The sequence below is a fragment of the Harpegnathos saltator genome, unplaced genomic scaffold (genome assembly GCF_003227715.2).
Source record: "Harpegnathos saltator strain DR-91 unplaced genomic scaffold, Hsal_v8.6 scaffold620, whole genome shotgun sequence".
Taxonomy (NCBI): Eukaryota; Metazoa; Arthropoda; class Insecta; order Hymenoptera; family Formicidae; genus Harpegnathos; species Harpegnathos saltator.
Genome location: NW_020230450.1, coordinates 430,217 through 448,641, shown reverse-complemented (window position 1 = coordinate 448,641; position 18,425 = coordinate 430,217). Strand labels below are relative to the sequence as shown.

Here is an 18,425-nt window from a genome sequence, read left to right as displayed (position 1 = left end):
AAGAATAGCAGTAGAAGTGTCAGGAGAATTAAAGCGACGCAACCAAAAGAAACAGAAGAGCAACCGAGAAATACGTCGCCCCACAATGCGCCGAATTCACGAGGAGCCGGCCTCCTTCGTGGTTACCCGTACACTTGGATCACGGATAAGCTGTCGGCATGAACACGCCGCACGCGCACACACGCCCGGGCTACCCGTATAATATCCAACGTACCGTCGCGAAAGCTATTTCTATCCACCGGCGACACTGACTCATCATCAGCACTCCCGCCCCGTGGCTTTTCCACCTATTCCACAACGTGCATGCGAGAACGACCGCGCAACCTTACGCGTCTGAACTCGGCCGAGAGCGCTTCCGTTTCTAATTCCAAAGACGCGAAGTCCGCGCGAGTCTCGCGAGTCTGTCGATCTGTCGCACCCAACCTGTCGTTTCGGACGCCCCACCTTGGCGAGGTTCGGCGCAATTTGAAAATTGTGTCAGCAATGGGGGGGGGGGAGGAGGCGGTTTCCATTCACGCGACTCATTGATATACCTCAATCGTGCCTGCGAGCGAGTATTTCTATGTGTTTCTGTGATCAAAGCGAAACGGAGGCCCGAGACGTTCGAATAAGCATGAGACGTTGAGTAACTCTACTTGCTACTTGTCCTCCCAATTTTCTGCAGAAAGATTCCGCCTTCGCGCGGCCGTAGGAATGCCACTATTGAGACTGCCAACTGCCTCTCTATCGCTGAGGACCGAGATGTGTCTCGTGTCTCTTTTCATTTTTACATCATTTTACCTCGCACCGAGTAGCGCGTGCGTATGCGCGAGGCGAATATAACTAGAAAACCGGTCCGGGAGTCGGGAAACCGGTAGTCGGATTGTTGGGCAATATCGTGATAAGACCTCCCCTCCAATGACTTGAACGAGTCGCCTTATCTGCCCGATAGTAATCAAAATGCGTCCGGCAATAATAGGGCGCGTGCGTGTATATCGGTTTAGGTTTGAAAAACGAAAAAAAAACATAAAAGAACGCGTTCTTTGCACTTGAGTGCTGTGTCACGTCGGTGATCGAGCGGCGAAAAATCGCCCAGTGAACTTCATTCTTGTCTGTAAACGTCGAGTCGCGTATGCTCGGCCTTCTCTTTCTCGGAATTAAAACGAGGAACGCCGTGCTTTGTTAAACCCTAATTAAACCTACCAAATAAGGATCAAACTCGATCTTTGTTTAGCTTTAATTCTAATTTAAATTTTGTAACCCATTTACAGCTTCAGTTTAAGTTGCATTCATCCCTTCCTAATTTGTTCCGTCCTCATTGTGCCTCGTCTTAATTCCTAATCCTAATTTCTTTGTGCCAATTTTTTCTTTTTTTTTTACCTTTTTTTTTTTTTTGATTAATTAATACCTAACGTTACATTAATATCGAATCATCGTCGTCGAGGAAGTTAGCACAGCACGCTGAGCGTTTTAATTCTTCGAAAGAGAGAAACTCGAGACATACTGCGAGCTGAACTGAAGGATGATGCAGTGGCAGAGGTAAAAGCGAAGCCCAATGGCGTGACTTCTCGTTGTTTTCGGAACGATACCTGAGGAAGTCAAACCGAACGTGAACCCTCATGCGCGAGGAACGCGTCTTCCACTTCGCAAGTGGACACGTTCACTTGCTGACACACTTGCTGCAGTGCATGTTGATCCTCGCCGCGTACGTAAAGCCGGCCCCTCATTGCGACAATTGACGGCCCGAGTCTAGGTAGATGGATCGGCCAATAATTCTCTACTCAGTTTGGAGCCGCAAATTCAACAAACTAAACTCATAATCGAGGAAACCTGCGACAGGCGTCTCCCCGGCGATGAATGAGCAAACAACAAGATTCCAATGTGTACATTCAGATCAAGCATCAATCATGTATGCTCCTGTCATCATTATGCACACACATGGCGGCGTCTGTTGATTCGCTCTCATCGGATCCTCGTCAAAATGCAGAATTTCAGATCTTCCTTCTGCTTATCCGCGATGTACGTCGCGAGTTCCTCTTCATGTGAGCAGCCACCAGGGGGCCACCGGCGAGCAAGGAGTGGAGTGAGTAAGTTTTCCTTTTTCCAAGGATGCTCGCGTAATTTCCCGATTGTTTCTGCACGCATATGGCCTATGCGGATGGTTAGTCTATTTTTCTTCTTCCTTTTTCTCGCCTTCTTACTGGCCCGCGTGTATTGGTATGTTTGCGCTGTTGTCCCCGCAAACATTCGCCTCCGTCTCGGAGTCCGACGACCCGCTCATGTCTTCTATGTCTTCTATGTCATCGATAAATTGGTACTCATCGTCAGACTGCTCCGAGGAGGTCGACTCCTCGTCGTTGCCACTCTCGCGCCGCTGAAGCTTACATTCCAGCTGCTTCACTATCGCAGTCTTCTTCGTGACGTCTTCCCTCAATTTGGAGAGTGTCTTCGCACCTTCGTGGAGGTTCTTGCAATAATTCGCGGCCTCCATCAGTATCCTTACCTTCGGCATCTTGAAATTCGGATTAGGATGCGGAATCAGACTTCTAAGCTGTTGGAATAGTGACGCCATGTATACTCGTCGCCTCTTTTCCATGGTGTTGTGCTGGATCCTCCTGTCCGGGTTCTTCTCCTTGTTCTTCTGCTTGCCCTTCTTCCTGCCCTTGTTCTTGACCTGCTCATCTTGCTGGGCCTCTTCGTCGGTGGAGCTTGACGTTCCTGGCGCATCCAGCTTGCGCGTTTGACGCCGCTTAGGAGCAGGTTGATGGTCTTCAGGCTCCTGCGGCAGGGCCCGCTTCCGATTCAACGGTGGCCTGCCGCGCGGCCGACGGAAAGGCGTCGCCTTGTTTTGCGCCGCCAGCTTTGCTCGTTGACTGGCGAGAGACACTACGTCGATCTCTTCGTCCTCTGTGAAAACAAATCGGTATGCAAGGCGTTAAGAAGTGCTGTACCTGAGAGATAAAGCAAGAAGCGCCATAGGTAAGCGAGTAGGCAACAAGCGAATCAGCGCAGTCGAAAGCATAGCCCATTTAAGTGTCATGCAAGCATAGATACATGCAGGTAAATTGATATTGGCTAAGAAAGGGAAGGAGGCAGAAGAGAGAGAGAGAGAGAGAGAAACAATCGCCTGCGTACCAAGGACACAGGCAACTGTCGTCACTTTCAACGAAGCCTCGCGCGCGCATCGAGAAATACTCGGGGCGCTATGACGCCGTCAATAATGCAATTCATCGACCGAGCGATTCTCTTCCGTCGTAGACTCTGCAACGTTTCTCTCTCCGTCTCTCTCCTTCGCATACGTTACCCGAGTCATCGTATCTCGCGACCAGCGCGAGTATACGAGCAAGAGCTCTCTCTCGACGTCCGAAACTCCAGCGCAAAAAGAGAATCGGGCCGAGATCGAGCCGACGCCAACACGCCCACGAATGGCATCTCAGCAGGCCATGAGAGCCAGAGATACCTCCCTCGGCTTCTCCCGCGGCCGTGGCCGTCCGGAGGAGAAGTGAGAGGAACAAGTAGCGACGCGATACGGAGCTCCGACGACCGATAATCCCGCGTCGTTCGTATCCCGCGAAAGCTCGTTAGTGTCGACGCCGGAATGTTGCTAATTGGCCGCGACGAGACAATCGCTCCTCTGTCTCGGCGGAGTGCATCCACGTCAGAAAGAGAGAGAGAGAGAGAGAGAGAGAGAGAGAGAGAGAGCGGTCAGGGTGAAGGACGGGGACCGGAGAACCGTTTCGGAAATGTGAATGGAAGGAAGCGCCGTCGACGACTCACGTGACTCGGCGGTTCCTTTCACGGGGCTTGCGCGCGCGCGCCAAATCCTCGGCGATCGCGCGGACGCGCGCGATCATATTTATCTCGAAAATCCCTCGCGGCCTCCCCCTCCTTCGCGCCGCGTCCCTCTGTCTCTCCCGTTCCCTGGTACCGCCGCGGACGCCGCGGCGAATTGTTTTCACCTTTTCATCCCGACGATCGCGATTACGCGGGAAATTGCCGCGAGATAACGATCTGGCGGCAGTCGTTAGTTGCACGTGAGGGGAACTCGCGATCATGAACGAACGAACGATCGGCGAAAAATCTCGGCAAAGTCTCGGAAAGATCAGTCGAACTTACACAACGTTGAGGGGAGGAGGGGGAGGGAGGGAGCTGAGGAAAGAGAAGCGACCGCGAGTCCATGAAGCTGACGGAGCTGCTGAGACGCGCGAGATCCGCCAAGCACGATTTTGAATTGAAACATCGCGACGCGTCAGCGCGCGCGTAAATCACGTAAAACACCGTAAATCACGATTATCCCCCTCCCCTTCTTTTCTCTTTCTTAACGACCCCCACCCGAGGGGGGGAGGGGGGACGGATCGCGCGGGTGTGACCTTGACGCGAGGCAATCACGACCGGGCGGAAATATCGAGGCATACAATAAGTTCCCAACCGCGCCTATTGCGCTTTATTATTTACGCGCGAATCGGCCGGAAAGCCGCGAGCGAATTGACTCAATAAAGATAAGATAAATCCGTCCGGCGCAGCGGACGGCGGCGACGATACGCGGGTGTTAGTCGTCGAGCGGCTGAGCGTTGCGCGGAGTGGCGCGTCGCAACAATCGAGGAACGCGCGCGAGCCGCCGACAAAAGCGACGCGCGGCGAGTCGTATTACGGAAGCGGCCTTGTCGCCGTCGTCGTCGAATTGGCGGCCGCATCCGTACGGCCGAGGAATCCGGACCGACCGGATTTCCACCGATTGTGCCAGCCACCGCGGATGACATAGTTTGCAGAAACGCCCACGGTCTCGTATGTCACCTAGAACGCCTCTCCGCGACCACGTGTGGGGTGCCTCCTCGAGGGACACGAGTTCGGTCTAGCTGGCCGCCGGGGCTTTCTCTAGCAGCTGCCGATCTCCGCCGATGATCGCGAACCCTTGCTCCCTCCTCCTTTCCTGCGCGTTTGCCAACCGCGACCTCTCGCGCGCTCTTCTTCGGCAAAGTTACACAAACACTCTCATCAAACACGCGGTTATCGCAATCGGCTGCGACAGACCGATTTTCCCATCGCTGAATTAGCACCGAGGGGGTGGGAGGGGAGCAGAGAGGGGAAGAAGCAGGGCAAGGTGGCGCAGGTAGTGGAAGACAAGTTTCGTACACTCTCGACGTCTCACGATCGCCACGGAAAAATGCGAGTATCTTAATGATACCCTCGTCTATCAGATAAGACTATGATAGGAGACCAATATTTGCGCTCCGTACAGTCCGCGCCCGGCGCAATCGATTATCGCGCAAGCCCTTGACGAACAAAAGTAAGCCGAAGATGCCGGCCTTACGCGAGCGTATCCATTCCGCCGCTCCGGAGGAGCCGCGCAGCGGTTCGGCGAGGTTCGACGGGGAACTCTCAATTAGCGTCCGCCGCTTATTAACGCTCATCCCCACAGCGGCCCAGCCGGCCGGCCGGCCGGCGCGTGGCCTTTCTGGCAGCGCTCCACCTATGCCGTAACATTTCACCCCGAACTCGCAAACGGGGACAAGCGGAAGGAGACAGCCGAGGAACGAGGAAGAAAACGACTCGCTCGCCGGGCACCTATGCACGTGCGCACGAAAGCGGCCTCGCGCCACTTCCACGTGCATGCCTGCCTGCCTGCCTGCCTGCCTGCCTGCCTGCCTGCCTGGCCGACCTGCACGCATGCATACGGACATATGAATCCGGCGGGCGGCGAGAGCCTGGCGCGCCGCCAGGACGGCCGCTGTAGAAAGGCGCGACACACCTCCGCTAAAAATAACGAGACACCGGACGAGATTAGCAGCGGCGAGAGGCTTTGATTCGCGACGCGCGCCGCGCCGCGCCGCGCCGCGCGGCGCCGGCATGACGCGCGTATTCGCGCGAGCCAACCTTCGCGACGCGCGCGCCTACGGACGCGCGAGAGACACGTGCAAGCGCGCCGGTAATCACTGGCGCCGTTAATTGCAACACGCGCGAGCGCATCGCCGTTCGGCGACGGATACAACTGGCTGTCGAGCGCATCGGGTGAGAGCGAAAATGTCGACGGCTTCCTCGGAGATGCCGCGCGGCCGAGCCGGTTTTGCGGCGAAATACATGGCTGGGTGAAATATCGATGGTGGTTCAATGAAGCAATTTTTCTGAATCCAAATACTCAGTGAAGACATTTTCTTCAGAGTACTCGAAGTACTGAATGAACAAATTCTTTTAAATCCACATTTACTCGCCGAGCAAATTTTTATCGGCGAAAGCCGTCGGAGCGCATTCGCTCTCGCCCGAAACACACACACACACACACACACACACACACACACACACAGGATCCTCAGGACGCGTGCGTGAGGAAAGCTGTGTGGAATTCACCGCGGATGACTTTCAGAACGCGTCCGTTTCGCCCAGCAGAGCGGATTCTTCCGTCAAAAAACAGGATCTCCCGTTCGACGGTCTCGAGGCTCATAGAAGAGTCCGCGGACGACCTTCCCGTTCACGACCACACGCAGCTCTCTCAGCCGACGGAGAGTCCAAGTTCCGCGCGCGCGTCTTTCCAGCAACACGTTTAATTAGCCACGGCTCAGCGGCGCGTACGCGAGCAGCGCGAGAGGCCAAGGCAGCGGCGAGCAGCGAGCGAGGCGAGAACGCGGAAGCGGCCTCGCGACGTCGCGCAATTCAGCGTTGGAACATATGCTAATAATCACGGCACCTCGACAAGCGCTCGTCTCTCTGTCTCTCTCTCTCTCTCTCTCTCTCCCCCTCTCGCTCCCTCTCTCTCCCTCTCTCTGCCGCCCCTCGACGGCCCCAACGTCACACCCGTTGTGCACGTCTCGCTCATTAACCGATAATCGCGCGGTCTCATCCCGCTCGCGCCAGTTTCTGCCAACGTCGAATCTATTCGAGCGAAGCCTACAAAAATCGGACTCGGGTCATCACCCGACGCTCGCCCTTGGCGACCTAACCCTTGGCGAGTGGTGAGCGATGTCGCTCGACTCTCCGCGTGACGTGTGACCCAAAGTTCCCCCAATCTCTGCATCTCCCTGTCGAACCGTTCACCGTGTCCGTACCTCTCTCTTTCCCACCTTCGAGTGCCCGTCGTACATTCCGCGTATATCAGTATCGGTAATATCGTGAGTGTCACACGTGCCGCCGGCGAGCGTGAGGCCGCAAAAGGGGTCGGCGGCCCGCACGCACCGCCGTCGCCGTCGCCGTCGCCGCCGCCGCCGCCGTCGCCGTCGTCATCGTCGTCGTCGTCGCTGCAAGGCGAGCGCGTCGATGCAGCTCGACTTGGCGCGAGGAAAAGCGGGGGCGACGTCGGGAAGGAGAGACTGCGAGAGCGACGGAGACAGAGAGATAGAGGGAGCAGGAGGAGAATACCCGCGAGGCCGAGAACGTAACGGACAGAGAGAGAGAGAGAGAGAAAGAGAGAGAAAGAGAGAGAGAGAGAGAGAGAGAGAGAGAGAGAGAAAGAAAAAAGAGAGAGAGAGAGAGAGAGAGAGGAGGCGGGAGGAGCGGTGGGGAGGGACAGCGTCAATTCGCGCAGCACGTGCAGCCGCGGAAGAACGACCTTGGGGGTCAGTGCTCTCCGCGTAAGCAGGCCATAGTAGTACGTCGACGCGAATCGATCGCCTCTCCTCTCCCTGCCATTGAGATAGCCGACGCGACGTCGATAGCGGCGCGACGGCGGGCGGGGGAGGCCCGACAGCGGCGCGACGAGGGAGAGTGAGAGGGTGGCTGCTCTTCTCGGCGAGTATCGAACGCGCCCGGCGTCGTCGCCGCCGCCGCCGCCGCCAGAGCGTTAGGGGACGTTTGGGCGTGGATTCAGGGTGAAAGTACTCTCCCGCGCTTTCCAACCGCGGCCCCTCGCGCCCTCCCTAGCCGCTCTACCCCCCCGGACCGTCCTCCCTCGCCTTGCCGGATGCTGCGACCCTCCCGAGAGCGGCGGCCGGCGCGCTCGCGCAAGATGCGGGAGCGGCTGCGATTTTAGGGTGTTGTCCGGGCGGGTCCCGCGCTTCCCCAACCCACCTGCCGCGATGACCTTCCGATAACGCGTCTGGGTTTACGGCGTTTGTGGTTAGCGCGTGGCCGAGGGAAATTCTCGTGGAGATTGATGAAGAGATGAATTTCGTGAGAGAGGCTCGGTTGAATGGATGGAGACGGAGAAAAAACAGTCGGTCGCTGTAAAAATCGACCATCTAGAGCTATAGAGTAAAAATCGAGGTTGAAAGTTTGAGGGGAATCTGAGGCGGAGATAAGATCGCGATTGACGAGGAAATATCGTTTCCACGGGGGATGTGCGAGAAGAGCTCGTCGAGCCTGTGTCTCTATCCGTCCAACTCTCTCAAGAATTCAGTAAAGATCAATCAGACGGTTGCTCGAGAGGAGAGGAACCGAAACGAGAGGAAACACTCCGCGATAAGGAGGGCCGGATAAAAAAGTTATCTAATCAGTGCAGCTCGTAGCAATAAGGGTGACGCGAGAGGATATCGCGAATCTGCTACGTCGATACAAACGGTGGCGCAGCGCGGCTTTCGTGTTTCGCGCGATAACGATGTAGGTCTCCCCGATACGCGACGACGCGACCCGCGCGGCCCGTCTGCCGATAACGCCGGCTGATACGTAAGAGAGAGAGAGAGAGAGAGAGAGAGAGAGAGAGAGAGAGAGAGAGAGAGAGAGAGAGAGAGAGAGAGACGTACGAGGTCCGTGACCTATACGAACTTCCCTATGAGAACGTACGAAAGCCGCCACGGATCGCCGTCATTCATGCTTTTATCACTCTCTCTCTCTCTCTCTCTCTCTCTCTCTCTCTCCTCGTCGCGGGAGATGATCTATTCTTCTAGTCTCGACGAGTCTCCCCGTCCACAAAAGCGCTCTCCCGGAGAACGACGACTAGAGCGACCCAAGGTTTCCTCCAACGACAGTTTCCCGCCGCGCTGTATCCCGGAGCGAATCTGTCGCGCTTGATCTCGCGAGAGAGCGAGAGAGCGAGCGAGCCAGCCGTGACGTCAATTGTCGACTCGATGAGCGATCGAAGTTCAATAGACAAACGAGGGGAGACGACGCGACGGAGCGTGAGCTCTCGGCAGCGCGAGCTTCAGATGGAAGAACGCGCCCGACCTCTGACTTTCGCCTGACCTTTGAGTCTGCCGAAGGGAAAGACGGTCCACTGAGAATTTTCCGGATAAGCGGCGGACGCGACGCGGGCTGATTCACACGACGCGCTCATTTGCATCTGCCTCTCCGAGCGACATCGAACAGCACGCTCGCCCGTTATTGGATAAACGCAGCAGTTCCGCCCGCGACTATCTATTTGAATCCGCTGACTCGCCGCGCGAGTCTTGGAATTCGCGTACGCGCGCGAAAATGAGCGAGGAGAGGGGTGGGGGGGGGGGGCGAGGCGAGAGGGAGAGGAGATTCCACGCGACGGGAAGCTGTTTGCACAGCAAAGCGACCCCGAATGACGATCCTTTTCCGCGAGTCACATATGCGAGCGTGACGGCACGTTTCTCTTCCTGCTCGGCCGTGTATATAAGGCGAAGCCATAAATCTCCTCATGCCCGAGCTTCGTGATGTCTCGTAACCAACGAGCCTCGTCCAATCCAGTTACGAAAGTGAACGTCGTGAGCGTGCGTCGGCAGGAATTCGAACTTGGAGTTCACGCGGGGATTCAAGGCGCTGAAATAATAACGCGACGCGACGTGGCGCGATTCGCCGCCGCTGACGGCGGCGGCGGCGGCGGCGGCGGCGGTCGCCGTGCGCGGCTATTTCGGCAGCCGACGATCGCGAAAACACCAAACGCGTTACGCGAGGTCAGACTCTCTCCCCGTCGCGGCCGTGCCTAAACGAGTCAAAGCGCGTCGGTGGCGCGCGATCGATAATGCGAGCGTGCGCGCGCGCGCGCGCGCGGGCGGGCGAGAGAGGCACCCACGCGTCGTTATCGGCGATATCGAGCGCGCCAGCGTCGAAAAAACTCGCGAGCCCGTCGGCGAGTGTACTCCAATTACGACGAAATCCCCGGCCCGGTTTATGCCTGTTCCGTTCCGGTCGCCCGCGCGAGAATAGAGTCGCGCGAGCGGCTGATACCCGCTAGTCGTGGACGATGGCGGCGGCGGCGGGGGGGAGGATGTTTTATGGACGGGATACGATATACGAGCGATCGCGATGTCCGAGGATAGCGGTGCTGGTGAGTCGGTAGTCGTGAGAGTGCCGCTGCTGCAGCCGGCGTCCCGGCGACCAGACGCAATTAGAACACTCCCACGCGAGCGAGCGAGCGCGTCGATAGCCGGCCGCAAATCAGCGATGCATTAGCAACGACCGCCGGCTGATTCCGCTCCACCTCCACCTACCCGCCGCGAGAAAGTGCGAGAATGAATCACGCTCGTTGGGCAGACACGTATCTTCTTCCCGTGCGCGAGGTCGGCTATCGCGGGTATCAATCGCGACGCGGCTTCGCACCGGCAGGCGGTTCGCGCGTGGTCCCGCCGCGCCGGGCCGTCTTTCGCGAGAGTACGCTGTACTTTCGGTCGTTAACAGCTTTATGCGAGATAGGGGAGAGGAGAAGGGAGCTCCGAAGCGCGCTCCGATAGCACTGAGATCAAGAGTGACGAGCTTCCAATAGCGTGGTGATGAAGGCGAAGCTACCAATATACCGCGACACGTATTATATTATAGTATATAGTATATAATATTATGTAATATTAATTAAGATATTATATATAATATAATATATAATATTATATTTTACATACAATTTATATAATATATTATATTTTGCACTTTTACTTTACTCGAGCGAGGCACTTTGTCAAATTTCGATGTTTACACGCCAACACTCGCGCTCTCGACGTGGAATGTCGACGTGTGCACGTATTTCCATGCTGCGAAAGTTTAAACAGTCGTACTTAAAGACCGAAACAATGAAGATGCGTGTCGCGGCACTGGTGCTCCTTCGCCTTAACGCCTTTTGCCCGGCTCGCTCATTACGAATTAATAGTTTACTCGGTGACTTCCTAATGGTCATTTTACGGACTCGTGACCATCGACGGCGGTGTGTGAGAATGTAAAAGCGATAAGACGAAACGGGGCTGTCTATTTTTACTTAACTACCGGCGTTGTGCTATTATTAGAATGTCGTTTATGAAAAATGCCAGTCTGCTTCATTGCCGAAATGCCGTCTCGCCTCATTCGTCGTGTCTACCGCTTCCTCTATATATATATATATATATATCTCCCCTTTTCTTCCCTTCTCCCGCTTTCTCGGCGCTCCCTACCCTGTGCCTTTCCACCGCGCTATCGTTTCGAGAGTAGGCGAGAGAGCGGCTGTGGCATGCCGCCTCAGACGAGAAATGCAATAAAAACGAAAGAACGACGCCGGCGAGCCGATCGAGAGGAGAGGAAGGACCCTCAATGAGGGACGAGGCGATCACGAGCGCAAAATGCGAGCGTCGCCGGCCAACGAGTAGAGTAATGAATAACCGACGCCGCGGCGCGTAGGACTGCAGAGAGTTCGTTGAGTTCGTATGAGTGCATAATTCCGACGACAAAATGTCTAATTAAGAGCCGCGAGAGTGCTCTAATTCCCTCGTAAATATCGGTCGGCGTAGCTACCGCTTTCCATATCCCTCGCGAAGGACATACTAGAATGTGACTAAAATGTGACATTTCCCTGATGACCACTTGATCAATACGGACAAATCGGCCGGGCGAAGAAAGGAAAGCTGGAGGGGAGGGGATCCGACATAGGATTTGCAGGTCTGACATTTCAGCCGTCCGAACCCGCCTAATTCCCGGTGCAAAAGTCAAGGCATCCTGCTTAGCCACCAGACGGCTTTTTGTTCGTCTCTCTTTCTCTCTCTCTCTCTCTCTCTCTCTCTCTCTCTCTATCTCCCTCTCATTCTCACCGCCCTCTTTCTCATCGTCTATCTTCTCGGCTCCGCTCGGCGATAGTTAACCGGAAATAGTTATGCGAGCTGAAAAGCGCACGACGCTCTGCCGTACGGCAGAATGGCCGGCCGATAGATCTGTTCGGCCGAAAATGATAATTGTGTCGTTATCTAAGTCCTCCGAATCGCATTTAAATAACTTACACGGCGGATTTAAAATTATAATGACGCCCGTCGCGCGGCCACGGCGATATTACTTCGGGCGATGCTAAGCAGGCATTAGAACTCGATATCGCGGTTCTAAATCAAGGCCCATGCGGGAGGACCGTCATACGCGCTCGCGACGGAGATAAGATCCGACGATTATGATCCGAGAACTTTCGTCCGCGAGGACGAAATCGGCAACGGAGAGAAGAGCAGCCCATCCCCCGACCGCACGTTGCGAAAACGACGGACGGGGATGGTGACGGCGCGTCGCGCGATTCAACGCCGTTGAATTTTACGCCGCCGCCGCCGCCGCCGCCGCCGCCGCCGCCGCGCCACGGCACTCCCGCGTGATTAATTACGTCCAGCTGACCTTTCGATGGAATCTAAGTGCGCGGCCGTGCCGGAAAAATGACCTACCATTAGAAAGTCCTAAGCGCGACTGCAGCCCCCCGGCGCGCTCTTACTACGGCACTTATCCGCCGCCGCCGCCGCCGCCGCCGCCGCCGCCGCCGCCGCACAGCCTCTCTCTCCCACGCGGCCGCGCTTAATGAATGAATGAATTGCGTCACCTCGCGCGCGGAGAGATGCGCTTTTACGTACAGTCCCTGAACAAAAATAGTCACCCACTTGCTCCCGAGGGAAAGGCGCAATTACAGACGCCGAGGGAGACGCGGAAACGGAGACGCGGAAACGGAGACGCGGCACGAGGAAGAGGAAGATGGTGAAAGCGCGAGGATCAGCGAGGAGTGCTTTACGATACGATCCGGAAACGAGCGCGGGGGCAGAGCCAAAAACGGCCAACAGAGAGAGAGAGAGAGAGAGAGAGAGAAAATTCGACTCGACTCGAGAATCGAAAATTAGGACGATCTTGAAGTGGTTTCAAATTATCGCAGGAATCGCGATGATTGCGACAACGTCGATGACAGGAAGAGGGTGCAGATCGGTCGAAAGAGAAAAAAGCGCTCGCGAATTTTCGGCTTCCGTTTTCGCGACCGAACGTTAACGCGATGAAAGTCCGCGAGATGCCAAACCCACCTGCGTGCGGCGCCGATACCGCGAGGCAGAATCGTTTTGCAATAACCAGAAGGCGCGTTGCGTGCAGGAGGCAGCAGGAGAGCGACGAAGAGGGGGAGAGCGAGAGGAAGAGAGTGCGCGAGAGCGAAACGGCGAAGGAGGAGGAGGAGGAGGAGGAGGGGGTAACTGCATTTCAACGATATTAGAATACAGCCCACGTCAACCGGCCGTATTATATTTTAATAATGGACTGTCTGACATTTTCCTCACTTTTGTGCAACGCCTTTCGTAACGTGCGAGCCGCGCTGTAGCCGCGTTATAGCCGGGATAAATTCAGCATCGCGCCATGTAATTATTCCGCCTATTACCGTCCGATTTTTATCGAGCCGCCGGAGACATTACGAGCTGCCCGCCGCCGTTTATCGCGATAAGAGCCCCATCGGAATTGTAAATTCTCAATTCTGCGCTCCCCCCCCCCTCCGCCCGCCCGCCCCGCATCCCCCGGCGACCGTTCAGCGACCGTCAAACGTCGCGGCGGAGTATGTCGAGGAAACGCTCGGAGTGTATTTAGAACGTCCGGATATCGCCGGCGCGAATGGTGTCATTTTTATCGTTATCTCGCTGGAAGGCGCGAAAAAGCCGGGCGACGGATTACGTCGGCAGCGGAACTCGCGCGCTTCTCAGTCGGGAGCCAAGTCGTAAAAACCGCAGCGAAAGAGAGACTTCGCGCTCTCGCGCGTCTGTCACGTTTTGTCCCTAAATTTAACGATCTCTCCGATGATACTCTCCGATCTTTCTTTTCTACTTCTGCACCCGGAGAGATATGAGCGAACTCGGAGATTCCAGCCGAAACTAGCAGAATTTGATTCGAGTCGCAACCAGAAAGCTCGACACGCAACTTGGACTGAATTCCGACGACTTTAGCCTTCCGAATCGATTTATATTTCACCAGGAAACTCGGTCTCGTTGAACAAAAAATTTTTCCTCCTCGCACTCGATCGTTTTTCCCGTCACATAACGTCGCGTACCTGACGAGGATGCCCAGCGCGCGAGACGCGTCTTCCATCGTCGATGACGCAAGGAGGAAAAGCCGCGTTTCAGCGCGCTTCCCCGAAACCGAAATGAACTTTTCAGACGCACGCATAGCAGCACGCTCTTGTGACGTGACCGCGCGGCGCGGCGCGGCGCGGCGTTCGAATTCGCGCGGCGCGATTCCTCGCGAATCTCCTGATTCGGGATGCGACGCGCGCAAGTGGCGCGTTCCAAGGCGCGACTTTCCTGGAAGCTTTGAGCGTGGAATTTGCATGAGGAACGGAACCGCGCGCGCGCGCGGCCTGTCGACCATCGACGACGAACGGGAGAACCTGGGCGGAGTTGCGTGCGAAATACTTCGAAAGGCAGTCCGAGACGTAAGACGAGCCGGCGTCTTCGCTGAAAAACGTCCATTGGCGGCAGGATCGTGCCAAGTCGCCACGGTCCCGTCACGTGGCCGAGAGATCGGAATTATCCGTTGACGCATGCGCCTCTCGCGGCCGCGAGAGCGCGTAATTAAGAGTAGCGCAAATTCTCAAGCGTTCCGTCGTCGACGGACGTCCCTGCCGAGAACGAGCGTCGACGATGCTCACCGATTTCCGGCCGATTCGCGATTATTTCTTTAACTCGCGACTAAATGTTACTCCCGGCAGCAAACTCTCTCGCGTGCTCTCAGCTTAGAGACCAGAGAAACGTGCGCCAATGCCACGCGCGACGCGTATCGAACTTGACTTGTCTCTCGATGCCGCCGCGGCACGATTCAATCGCGACGCGACGCGACGTTCGTTTCAATCAGCGCGCCGCCCGCCGCCCGCGCCGCGCGGCTTTCGGTTCATTAATCAAAAGCCAACTATTCGCGCATTGCACGATACGATCGTGCAAAAGCACGCATGCATGGCGTGCAAAAGCGCACGCAAAGGGGGATCATGCGGCGGCGGGAGAGGGGGGACTTTCATTTTGCCTCTTGCGCGATTTATCGAGACGGCCGGATCGAAAAGGCAGGGCGCGCGCGCGCTTAGAAGCGGCGAAAAGTCCGGCTCGCCGCCACCGCGCCGCCCCGACGCCGCCGCTGAAAACCGATCCGCCGGCCGACGTTAATCACGGATTCCGAGATGCGATCTCGATACGGCGAACAAAGTGCACTCGTTTTTTGCCGCTCGCTTTGCCAGGCCCGGTCTTCACCTGGTGATTAATCTTGCGAGATGCGAGAGAGATCGAGGCCCGGGCCCGGGCCCGGGCCCGGGTCCAGGGAGCTCGTTCGAGGAATTCCACGAGATCGTCCTCTCCCTGCGCCAGCAGCGCCACGGAATTTCCTGGCCCCCGCTAGACAGCGCCCCGCCCGCGCCCCGCCCGCGCCCCGCGCGAGCGAGCCGCTCTATCGCGAATCTATCGCTGTCATCGTTACTCATCGCACACGTGTCGTCGCGGTCGCGCAAGGTCTCGCGCGCGCAATTAACGCCGCTGGCGCCTGGCGCTGCGTATTGTTGACGCGCACGCGCGCGCGTCAGTCGCGGAAAAGTGCGCGACACGCGCTCGCTGCTGCAAAAGAAATTGCTTGAATGTAACAGACAACAAGTACGACACACACACACACACGCACACACACCACTGTCCATCACCACACCAGAGTCGTTGATCTCTCATTGAACCCTTGCAATTAGAACTTGGCGGTCTGCGGACGCGCCTCTACCTTACCTGAAGTGACCACTTACGGCCGACGTCGGAGAATTCGCGCTGCGCCCAAGACGAGAGTCGAACTCTCAAACGCTCGAACGCTCAAATTGCACGCTCGTGAGCGCGACTGACGTTTCTCAAGCGACCGCGGGAGAAGTGGTGGTCACCGTGCTGCAAAGACTGCAGCGAAACGTCGCGCATAAAGTCATGAGTCACCGACTCCATGCAGAAAACTATTAAGACCTCCTCAATGAAACGATGCGTCTGAGAGGATATCCTAGTCGATTCGAAATGGAACATGGTTTCCCTGTCGCGCGACAGGATTCGACACTCGGCGATGAATCATCGACGTCTGTACGACGCGACGCCGCTTCGGTGAATCGTGTGACGAAACAGATCCGCTTCCCTGAGTACGCCACAACTAGCAAAGTTTTCCAACGACCGACAGCACTTTTGTCGTTGCTTCGAAGACGTTGCTTCCCAACTTTGCGACATTGAGTCGTATGCTCAAGTGACGAGCATCGCGAAGATGCGGATGAATCGAATCGCTATCGCTCGTAACGCTGCACATGCATCACACGAAAACGGCCACCAATATATATCAGTTCTTCCCAACAACCAAGATTTATCGATTTCATACACACCGCGCGGTCGTTCTCTACCTCTCTCAATCTTTATTAGAATTAAATTATTACTGAGAAATATTTTCGTCAATGGATGAAAAAAAATTATTTCTTGATCGTGAAACTGGATGAAGAAAAAAAAAAAATCATTTTTTGATCGTGAAATCGACAATACAAATGCAATTTTATATACCGGCATTAAAAAAAAAAGAAAAAAAATATATATATAAAAAACACAAATATTGAGAATATAAACTTGAGAAAAAAACGAGTCAAGAAAATTCTTCGGACCTCCAACGGTGTTAATCGACGGTGCACTGACGAAAAGATACCAAAACCGAAACGGAAATAAATAGCAGAGAGACAGAGAGAGTGAGAGAGTGAGAGAGAGAGAGAGAGAGAGAGAGAGAGAGAGAGAGAGAGAGAGAGAGAGAGCGAGAGAGAGAGAGAGAAAGAACCGCGGCCGCAAAATTTGATGATCTCCACTTCAAGACCCTTAGTACTATTCATCAGGAACTTTCTCATCAATGACCAGCGACATGGGGAACAGGGCTGTGTCGGTCGGACATGATCCAAGTGACAGGATGCCGCGGGGGCGTCGCGCTCACTTGCTACGGCAGTGAATATCCCCGCCGCATGGTGCGCGACTGCCGCGCGAATGGCAAAAAGGCTTAACCGCATTCCGCCGACCATTTAAACCACCGCGGCGGGGTCCCACGCCTGACCGCAAGCGGCGATCCGCCGAGCGGCGCAACCGACCGGCCGGCCGGCCGGCCGGCCGGCCAGCCGGCCAGCAGCCGGCCGGCTATCGGTTGACGTCACTTGATACAGCGCGACCTTCGAGTTCCCGCGCGATAGACTGCGCATGCCTGGTGGATCTCGCGAAAGGCGCGAGAGGAGGGTCACATGCCAGATAGCAGAGAAAGACAACGACCTAGAGCAAATCGTAAGGGATTGTCCTTACGTGACGTGGGAGACTCTGACTTACGCAAATTACCAATTTGTAATTCGACCAAGCCAGGTCACAAGAACGCGCGCGCGCGCGCGCATACACACACACATATATCTGTAGCATATCCCGCGTCCAGCGCGGGAGCTAATTTCCTTATCGATCTAAGATGTGACACGGAACGGCAGGTAGGCGACACCGTTCTCGGATCATTTCACGCTCCTTCAACGCAATTCTTCGTGCATCACCGTTATTCTATCATTGACGATGTATGAGGTAAAAATTATACTTAATTAAGGACTAGAAACACAAACCTCCTCTTTGCCAGCTACAGTGAGGTTTCGGTTCTTTTACTTTCGGGACGTTTACAACGGCCGGTTCTTTTACTTTCGGGACGTTTACAACGGCCGGAGTTGTATTTGAACTGGTATGTGTATTTGAAGTAGTATCTGAACACTTAACAATTGCGTTTGTTCCACCTAGAATAAACATCAGTTTAATCGATTAATAAGAAAGTTCCAATTAAACAGTCGTCCGCACGTTACCGTTAGCATCAATCGGCGCCGACAACGTGGAAGTTTTTTTAAAGAGCAATCAATTGATTTACGAGGGTAGTCCCAGAAGTACCTGACCTGACGTATAAATGGCGGTTGTTGTTTGAAAACAATGACTATGGTGGAAAGTACCAACCTTATAAAGCTCAAGTTTAAAGTTTGACGACGCTACGTTGTTTAGTATTTGTTTGGCAACCATCAATAGTGAACGCTCTCAGGGAATTTGTAAACATGGAGAAGATTGGTCATCGTTATGTGATACAATACTTTCATTTGAAAGGCCTCAATCCAATCAATATGAAAGCGGAGCTAGATTCTACTCTGGGGGAGCCTCTGCTCCTTCGTTTACAACAGTAAAATATCGGGTGGCAGAGCTTAAACGACGAGCCGTACGCGAGCTGCCAAGACGAACATCGCAGTGGTCGACCACGCCAGAAATGGTGAAGAAAATCCACAAAATGGTATTGGATGGCCGTCGACTGAAAGTGCGCGAGTTAGCAGACATGGTAGGCATTTCAAAAAGTGCTGTACATCGCAT

General features: G+C 55.1%; 1 protein-coding gene and 1 long non-coding RNA gene across 2 annotated transcripts in view; one reads left to right on the top strand and one right to left on the bottom strand.

Moving 5' to 3' along the window:
* The window catches only part of LOC105186473 (uncharacterized), a 33,962-nt gene that overhangs the window by 8,788 nt on the left and 6,749 nt on the right, over positions 1–18,425 (top strand). The window lies entirely within an intron of this gene.
* Positions 1,554–18,425, bottom strand: part of Myc (bHLH transcription factor Myc) — a 32,852-nt gene continuing 15,980 nt past the window's right edge. Inside the window, exon 3 of the mRNA XM_011146769.3 lies at positions 1,554–2,886. Within this exon, the coding sequence (XP_011145071.1) occupies positions 2,177–2,886 (710 nt within the window). The 3' untranslated portion in view covers positions 1,554–2,176. The remainder of the gene's footprint in view (positions 2,887–18,425) is intronic.